The 9,353-nt window shown below is 46.8% G+C and overlaps 1 protein-coding gene and 1 long non-coding RNA gene across 2 annotated transcripts in view; one reads left to right on the top strand and one right to left on the bottom strand.

Moving 5' to 3' along the window:
* ZNF280D (zinc finger protein 280D) overlaps positions 1-973 on the bottom strand; it is a 118,313-nt gene extending 117,340 nt beyond the window's left edge. The window contains exon 1 of the mRNA XM_023751614.1: positions 595-973. Coding sequence (XP_023607382.1) covers positions 595-610 — 16 coding nt within the window. The 5' untranslated portion in view covers positions 611-973. The remainder of the gene's footprint in view (positions 1-594) is intronic.
* The window catches only part of LOC111825373, a 39,020-nt gene continuing 29,907 nt past the window's right edge, over positions 241-9,353 (top strand). The window contains exon 1 of the long non-coding RNA XR_002828532.1: positions 241-421. This is a non-coding gene — a long non-coding RNA (uncharacterized LOC111825373). The remainder of the gene's footprint in view (positions 422-9,353) is intronic.

Below are 9,353 nucleotides of genomic sequence, written 5' to 3'. Positions count from 1 at the left end.
CAGGCACTTAACCTCCAGCAACGGACACCGCATGATATACCAATATGCACCCCTTAATCCACGGTATGGCTCTTGGTGAGGGCTTGTGAAGTCCAGGCTCCCGGATTCCCCACAGACCGGGGAGCGGGGCTGACAAGTCAGCCGCCTCGCATGCCTCGAAAGCCGGCCCACCAACCTGAGGCCGAGGGGGGCGGAGGCACTCACCACCCGTCTTCCCTAACCGCCCGGGGCAAGCCATACTGAGGTCGGGGCTACGAGGAATCGGAAGACGTGGAGACGAGCGTTGCGGGGCCTCCGTCGTGGACCAGCTCGTTCCCCGCAGGCTTGGAAGGAGGGCGAGGGAGAGGGGCACCGCTGCAGAGCAGCTCGACAGAGCTAAGGCGCGAAGACATCACCGGAGGAGAAAAAGAAGTGAAGTCAGGTTCGTTTCATAACTGGCCGGTGTTACTAAATTTGTTTCAGACACGCAGTTTTGCTGGCGTCTCCTTTAAATTCCTAACTCTGCCGTATGGATGCCCGTCATAACGAGAGGAAAAAAAGTTCAGATACGTGCATTTGCAAGAACACTTGCCAAGAAACGGCTCGCACACATACCTGATAGACGTTGCATTCTGACCTGTGAGGAACGTTTCCTCTCCCGGTTGTCTTCACAGCATCAATGGCAGTGATGGTCCAGCTCTTGGGAGTGACTTGGATTTGAAATCTTGCCTCTTGTTAGATCCCGAACACACACACACGATCGCTGCACACAATATTCGATCAACTGAATACTACTATTCTTGCTCCCTATTTGAATTAGTTTCTTCTTCCTCATTATGACTGCTCCAGGCTCTTCTCTGCTGTTTATGGTGATAGTTGCTTCCTTACTGGTTACCATTCCCAGATCCATCTTCCCCAAAGGTGACTTGCATCACCCCTAGAGGCCTGGTATGGCTACAAATAACCAGGACCTCTTTTCCCAACTGGGCCAAGGATATTCTGCTCACCTTGAAAATAAGCTTTATAGGAAAAGACACAAAATAATAAAAAAATGACAAACATGGAAAGGAAAAGACACAAAATAATAAAAAAAATGACAAACATGGAAAGCTAAACTGTCAAAAACCTTGGCACAATTTTAAGTCATTATATTTCAAATATTTGAAATATATATTTCAAATTTTAAGTCATTATATTTCAAATATTAGAAATAGCAAAGCATGTTAAAGTATGAAAGTGAACTTAACTTAGCAAAGCATGTTAAAGTATGAAAGTGAACTTAAGATTTCACTCTGTATTCTAGAGCCTGGTCCTCAATTTGAAGAGACAGAAACTTCAAGTTGTTAGCCCTGTTAACGTAAAAATATACAAACCTGTACAGAATTTTTGTGAGTTTATTTGAGCCAAACTGTCAACAATTGCCGGGAAGCAGAATCTCAACGGATTGGGATAATGCTCCAGAGAATGGTGGTTTTTCATCTATTTTTATACATTGCAATCAAAGGAGGAGACGTAGGTGGGTTACATGAAATCCATTGGTGATAGATTAGAGAGGCGGGAGAAAGCAAAGTGGGGAACCCTCTGGGATTGGATAAAGAGTAAAATGATAGACACATACTTCTTTTACTTAGCTGGGTACAGGATAATTAACAGTCAATAATTAACATGATAACAATAACAAGGAATTTGTGGTCTCCTGTCCTGGCACCCAGGGCATTTGGTTGTGGCCTGAGGGATCCCGAAAAAGGGAAGTTACAAGTTACCCTGACATTTCAAGGATATGTTACCGTAGATGCAAAAAGACAGACTCAGTTAAAGTAAAGCTTGATCTTGTCCGGGAAGATACCAGCCTAGGAGGTATCTACCCACCATAACTGCTTTTAGTTAAAGTTTAATTTCCAACCATCCTTTGTGGTTACTTTAGGTTTGAGTTTGCAAGACTGCCATGCAGGCCTTCCATGAGCTTGTCAGGTTAGCATGTGGCCCCTTTAGTCCATAGCCCTCAGAGCTAATTTAAATCCAGGGGGATGATTCATGCCAACCAAACTTACTAGAAGCTGATATATAAAACAAAATCCCAATTTATTCCTTTTTCTTTCGTGAAAAACATAACTGCCATGAAGACCAGAAAACTCTGGTTGACACATTGTCACTCAAAAGGAACATTTACATGAGAATCCAAAATACAAAGGATGTCTGATGACTATGAAATCAACACACAGGAAGTAATTTGGATGATTTGACTTCTCTATCCCTTGGCTTCTAGAACATTCGTCTCTTGGTTCTCTTGACTTACTGTCTACACCTCATTTTTTAAGAGTTTCTCTTCCACTGATTTGTATTTTCTGCCCCTTTCCATTCTGTACTCACTGTCTAAGTCTCCTGATAGTACTCATTCTCCTTAAGTGAGATCATGCTCCACACAGTTCTGAGTGTAATGGATATAGGTGATTTCCCAGCTTCCATTCCACAACTCTGTTCTCTTCACTCATGCAATGTGGGTGGAATTACCACCCCCACCCACAACTCCAAAAATGATCCCACCAGCCTAAAACTATCAGAATCACCCGTACCTCCCTTTGAATCAGTTTTTGTTTCAAACGCCAATCAGAGTGAAGCACAGGACTTTTGTGTCAACAAAAGAGAAGTGTTTTCTTTCTCCGCATGATATGGTGTTCAAATGTGAATACTGGAAGAGTTACAAACTTTTTTCTTTTTTGCTACTTGGGAGAGCCAACTGAGAATAAGACTAACATGTGAGGGAGGGAGAGCTGGGTGAATAAATCATTGGGAACGGAAGTCAATCCCTGAGATCATAAATTTTCAAATCAAACCCAACATGAACCCATTCTACCTCTAGACTTCTCTGTTATACGAGCCAATAAATTCCCTCTCTGTTTAAGCTGAAGGAGTCCAGAATAAGACACTGTAGCATAAAAATTATTTTTAGCTAAAGGCATTTGAATTCCTGAAATATCTTATCTGCCTTAAAGGCAGAGCCTCCCCACAAAAAAACAAACAAACTCAATTATCTTAAATCTCCTCCCAGGGAGCAACTAGGAAAGGTTGATTCATATCTTTAGAAACCATAAGAATTGTCACCACACCTAAACCACAACATTGTCACAAAACAACATATCTCTAATCTATTCCCCTAATGGCCCATTTATCTTTCCTAAAAGTTTCTTGTTTTCCCTCTTTCCCCCTTCCACCTAAAAAGTGTTATGTTTTCACATCTCCTTTTACCCCTCCCCTTCACCTATTGAAAGGATATATAAGCCCCCAATTCTAATCACCCCTGTGAATCACATTTCTTTGTGAACTCCCCTACATAGTATGTGATTAAAATATTTTTTTCTCTTGCTAGCCTGTCTTTTGTCAGTTTAATTCACAAGCCTCCCCAAACTAAATCTAAGAAGGTAGAGGAAAAGATTTTCCTTTCTGACAAAGCTTATTTGAGTTGGGTTTTCTGTTCCTGCAACTGAAAGGAACTGTGGTGTAAAGAATGATAAATATTTACCATCTTATTTTTTCTTGTGTACCCAGGAAACCCACAGTTCCTAGCTCCCTTACTTCTACATTCTGGCCAGTGGAATGTAGACAGAAGCAATGGTTGCCCAATCTAAGCCTGACCCTCAAAACTTCAGTGATTTATACGTAGTTCCTTTCTGTTGTTTATACATCAGTCTGCCAGATATAGAAAACTAAGGCTGAGGAACTAAGGGATGACAGCAAGAAGAGATGGAAGGACACTGGGATTCTTTTTCTTTTTATCCTCACCTGAGGATGATATCCTTTCATTAATAAGAGAGAGAGAGAGAGAGAGAGAGAGAGAGAGAGAGAATGAGAAAACTATCAATGTGAGAAAGAAACATTGAGAGGTTGCCTCCTACACACATCCCAACCAGGGATTAAACTGGCAACCTAGCTATGTGCCCTTTCTTGAAATCGAATCTGCAACATTTTGGTGTATGGGATGATACTCCAACCACTGAGCCACCCAGCCAGGGCAACACTGTTATTCTTTTTTTTTTTTTTTAATATATTTTATTGATTTTTTACAGAGAGGAAGGGAGAGGGATAGAGAATTAGAAACATCGATGAGAGAGAAACATCGACCAGCTGCCTCCTGCACACCTCCTACTGGGGATGTGCCCGCAACCAAGGTACATGCCCTTGACCGGAATCGAACCTGGGACCTTTCAGTCCGCAGGCCGACGCTCTATCCACCGAGCCAAACCGGTTTGGCAACACTGTTATTCTTAACTAGAGGCCCAGTGCACAAAAATCTGTGGGGGGTGGGAGAGCGATCCCTCAGCCCAGCCCACACCCTCTCGCAATGCGGGACCCCTCAGAGGATGTCCGAATGCCAGTTTAGGTCCGATCCCACAGGGATCCCTGAGGGATCGGGCCTAAACTGGCAGTTGGACATCCCTCTTGCAATCCGGACCACTGGCTCCTAAGCGCTTACCTGTTTGCCTGCCTGATCACCCCTAACCACTCTGCCTGCCTGCCTGCCTCATCGCCCCTAACCACTTGCCTGCCTACCTGCCTGATCGCCCCTAACAGCTCGCCTGCCTGTCTGATTGCCCCTAACTGAATTATGGTACCTATTTGCTTTGTTTAACAATGGACAGGTTATTTTGATTTTCTGAATTATATAAATCATCCCATTCGATCAAATGCGTTATTGATTGTAATGTGAATATCCCATGGGTTGTGGTCATACTGGTCTTAGAAAGCACATTTTTCCTTCACCTGGGAAGGACAGCACAGTTATCCCAAGGTCAGAGGGCTCTAGACCCAAAACTGTAATTTAGATAAACCCAGGTTACCCAAGGGCTCTAGACCCAAAACTGTAATTTAGATAACATGCCTAAGTTTAACCCAGGTTACCCAAGGGCTCTAGATAATGTGTTTATAACATGCTGTTTAAACTGCTTTTTGCAAACTAGGTTCCTCATTCCAGACCCCAGGACTCTAGATAATGTATTTCTGTCAATTCAGTGACCCCGAGACAACAAAACTATAATTAACATGCTTAATTCTGCTTCTGTAAACTGCTTCTTTGCAAACCAGGTTCCTCATTCCAAACCTTGAGATGTAATCAATACCTTTGTGATCTTTGCCTATATAAGTCTGGTTTTGCCAACATCTTATGACTATGAGATTTGGGAATGGCCCCTCATAGTCCCGGATTGCAATAAATGTGACTCTTTAATTCGACTTCTTGAGGCGTCCTTCTGTGATTCGCGGGGTACATTACAACATAACCACTCTGCCTGCCTGCCTGCTCACCCCTAACCACTCACCTGCCTGCCTGCCTGATCACCCCTAACCACTCGTCTGCCTGCCTCATTTGCCCCTAACCATTCTGCATGCCCGCCTGATCACCCCTAACTGTTATGGGTTCAATCAGCGAGATAGACCACCGACTCAGAATTTAAATTTAGGAGCCTTTATTAAGCTGGCCAGCTGACTACAGCGCGTCCCTCCCCCTCTGGGAGCCTCGCAGCTTGTAGTGCAGACTAAGGGTCCCGCAAGGCTTTTATTTGCGAGAACTACAAAGCATGAACTGGCAGGGTTAAAAGTTCAGTAGGAGAACAGGGTCACACCTGGCTGGAGCATATCATAACACTTTGTTTCTTAAGACAATTAGTAATTTTTCTATGCTATGGTCCCTGCCCCCAACACATTCAGTAATTTTTCCATGCCGCAGTCCCTCCCCCTAGCACATTCCCTACTGGTCTTATGCCCGAATCAACTCTTTGATTCAGCGCCCTCCTCTACGATATGAAATTGAGGAGGCATTTGGCAATGTAGGGGTCGAGCCGCCGGGGAAGAGTCCGGCATTGGATGGTGAAGAATTGGCCAGGGTCTCGGCCACTGACATAGAGTCTTAGTGCCCATGTCTTTCTCCTTCCCGTTGGTCAGTCCACCAGGCGAGAGGCATGAGGAGGACGGGGTTACAATTTCCAGTGCCTCTTTCATGCGACTTTGATGGCGGTTGGAGTGCTCAGCACCACCCAGTAGGGTCTATCCCATCTAGCTTCTAGGCTGCCAGGGTCGTGGCTTTTCACCCAGACGAGATCACCCGGAGAGAAGGCAGCCTGTGTTGGACTGGATCTCAGCACATCCTCCTCCCGTATGGCTCTCACCACCCGTTGTGCTGACGTGGCGCTGCTCTGCAAAGCCTATAAGGACTTAAGCAAATTTTGGGTAGACAGCCAGGCAAGATCTTCCTCCCTAAGGTGGGGAAGGAGAGGTGGCGGCTTGCCAAACATACGGGGTGCACCTAGCTCTGAGGAGAGCAAAAGGAAGGAGACTTACCCAATTTTCGCCAGTCTCTAATTTTAACTTAGTTAATGTTTCCTTTAAGGTCCAATTCATCCTCTCTACCTGTCCAGAACTCTGTGGTCTATAAATACAATGCAATTTCCAGGTAACCCTTAGGGCCTTAACTATGGATTGTGTAACTTTGGCAATAAATGCTGGGCCATTGTCGGACCCCATGTATAGTGGTAGGCCAAACCGGGGGACAATTTCAGTGAAGAGTTTTCTAACTACTACCTGTGCTGTCTCTGCCTTGGTTGGGTATGCCTCAGGCCAGCCAGAGAAGGTATCAATGAAAACCAGCAAGTATTTATACCCTCCTTGTCCTCCTGCTATCTCGGTGAAGTCCACTTCCCAGTGTTCTCCGAGGTTCTGACCTCGGAATCGCTGCCCCAGCGCGGCCACAACAGGGGGGTCCTTGATTTACCTGGGCACACACTTGGCACCTTCTAACCAAGTCTTGGGATATTTTCTGGAGCCCTGGGATGTAAAATTCTCTTCCCAGTAGTTCTGATAGCTTCATTCCCCCCCAAGGTGGGTACTCTGGTGGGTCTGGGAAGCGATGGTCCGCCCCAGGGCTTCTGGCACTATAGGCCTCCCGTCTGGCAGAATTAGCCATCCAGCCTCTCCTTCCCGGGCCCTTAGTTTCTCAGCTAGCCTCAGTTCCTCTGGCAGATGAGTAGGCTTCTCTGGGAGCCTTCGTGCTGGCAGGGCTACGAGAACTTCTAGGGGCCCTACTGGTCTTTTAGCCACTTCCTTGGCCCCTATATGGCTGCCAGGAGGTTAAGTATCTCAGGAGCATTTTTAATGTCCTTTCCTCCTGAGGTCAGGAGTCCTCTTTAAGGTGGCTCCCATGTCCTCCTGTAAGGGCAGTGTGAGGAGATATATCCCTGCAGCCCCTGGGCAGGTCTGGCAGGGTGAGTGCCGGGGCGCTCACCAGGGCTTCTTTCTAATTCTGGCAGATTGTAGATCTCCCCTGGCTCCTCCTTATGTCACTACTGCCGCCCCCCCATACCAGGTACCTTCCTCTACGAAGCTGCTCCCGTCCGTGTAGAGGGTCTCATCTGGATTCTGTAGGGGCTGGTCCATAAGGTCCTCACGGAGGGAAGTAAGGGTAGTCAGTGTCTCCTCGCAGTCATGCAAAGGGGCCTCTGCCTCCTCGTCAGGGAGGAGTGTGGCAGGGTTCAAGGCAGCTGTTTTCAGGAAGCTGAAATGTTCACTCTTTTTTTCCTTTCCCCATTAGAGGGCTTGAGTGAGTGCTATGAAGTCCACCTTTTGGCCCCCCACTGTCAGGGTTATCCTGGGCTCTTGGGGGCCAGCTGAGCCCTGACAACCCTAATCCACCTCCTCCACCAACACGGGAGTCGGTTCCCACGTATGTTCAGGGCACTCCCTTTTCCAATGTCCTTCCTTTCTGCAAAATGCACATTGATTTTTCCCAAGCCGGGTTGGACTCCTTTTCTCCCACGAGGCTTTTCTTGGCCCTTGTTGTCTCTCTGGCCTCTTGGGCCTTTTTCCTCGATTATGGCCAGGAGGACCTTCACCATCCGGGTGTTTAAACCTGCCATCGGGTCCTCCCGATTGTTAAAAACCTTCTGGGCCACCTCAACCAACTTAGAGATTGATTCCCCTCAAAGCCCTCTAACTTCTGCAATTTTTTCCTAATATTTGGGGCCGACTGGGAAACAAATGCAACATTGACAGCCCTCTGTATTTCCGGGGCATCAGGGTTAGGCCCCTGGGCTGTCTCTGTCACTTTAGAGAGGTTTGTGGGTCTCCGAGCAGCAGCTCGGATACCCCCCAATAGAGTCTGGCTTTCCCCTGTCACTATAGGGGTTCCAGTCGGGTCTCCTGGAAGGAAATACAGCCTCTAATCTGTCTTGGTCAGATGTAGGCTGTCCATCTGGACCCAGAACAAGTTTCCTCCCTTCCGCCCTGACCCTCTCTCTCTCTTCTGAAGTGAAAAAGGTTTGAAAAACACGGACTACAAAAGAGAAATTAACCCCTGTGGGTTCTGGGAGAAAGAAGGATCCTGGTTCTTCCAATTGTACAGGTCGCTGGTAGAAAAGGGGACATAGACCATGAAAGGCTGCCCATCTGGACCCAGATCTAGAGGGCCTGCCTACCATAGTGGCAACATAAAAACTGCAGGACTGGCAGATGTCGCAGGGTCCCGCAGGTTCTCCCCCCCCCCCCCCCGTCTCCGTACGCTGTCCCTTGCCTAGTGTGAGGAGGGGAGAATGGAGCTGGGTCCTGGACTGGTGTTTCCGGAGGAAAGGAAACCAGCTGTGGAGGAGGCAGGGGCTCCGGATCGGGGTCATTTGCCACCATGGGACCGGTGGGTGGAGGAGCACATGGAGGAAGCCTGACCCTGGGGAGTGCCTCCTCACCCGGATCTTGCAGAACAGGGGGAGTTTTGCCCTTCTGGGCCAAAGCCAAGAGGACTATCTGTCTCTGTCCCAATTTCTTTTCCTTATTCTGACAACTCTTTAACCACCTTGGTTTTTCAGTCAAAATATCGACCCACACTTGAATATAGGGAATTTGGTTGGGGTGACCCGGCTGGCCGTAGAAAACATGGTGAACCTGAAAAGCAGTGGTTAAATCATAAGTCCCTACGTCCGGCCATCCCACCTGGAAAGTGGGCCACTCCCGTTCACAGAATTTCTGCAAATCAAAAGCATTAACATCATAACCTTTAAATCTACCCCAGAACTTCAATTTAATACAGTAAATTTACAACCTAGGTAAGAGCAACTGACAGACAGAAATTTTTATTAGCTAAGTGGGCTGATTCCCCTTTAATAGTGAGCAAAAGACTCTGAGAAAAATAATTCTCGCAGCTGCAAGAGACTTTTGCAGACCATTACGGGTCCAGCCCAAACGTTCAGCCAAGCTTATCAATAGAAAAGCAGAATAAATCAAAGTAGCTTTCACTTCACACAGACCAGTTAATGAGCAGCCAAGGCAGACAAACACTCTCTTAGTAGACTAGCCCAGGCTGGAGCTGCATCCAGTCCCCCTTCTCTGTAGTAAATTGG

Source organism: Myotis lucifugus, unplaced genomic scaffold (assembly GCF_000147115.1).
Source record: "Myotis lucifugus unplaced genomic scaffold, Myoluc2.0 scaffold_23, whole genome shotgun sequence".
Classification (NCBI taxonomy): domain Eukaryota; kingdom Metazoa; phylum Chordata; class Mammalia; order Chiroptera; family Vespertilionidae; genus Myotis; species Myotis lucifugus.
This window is presented reverse-complemented; position numbering and strand designations above follow the sequence as displayed.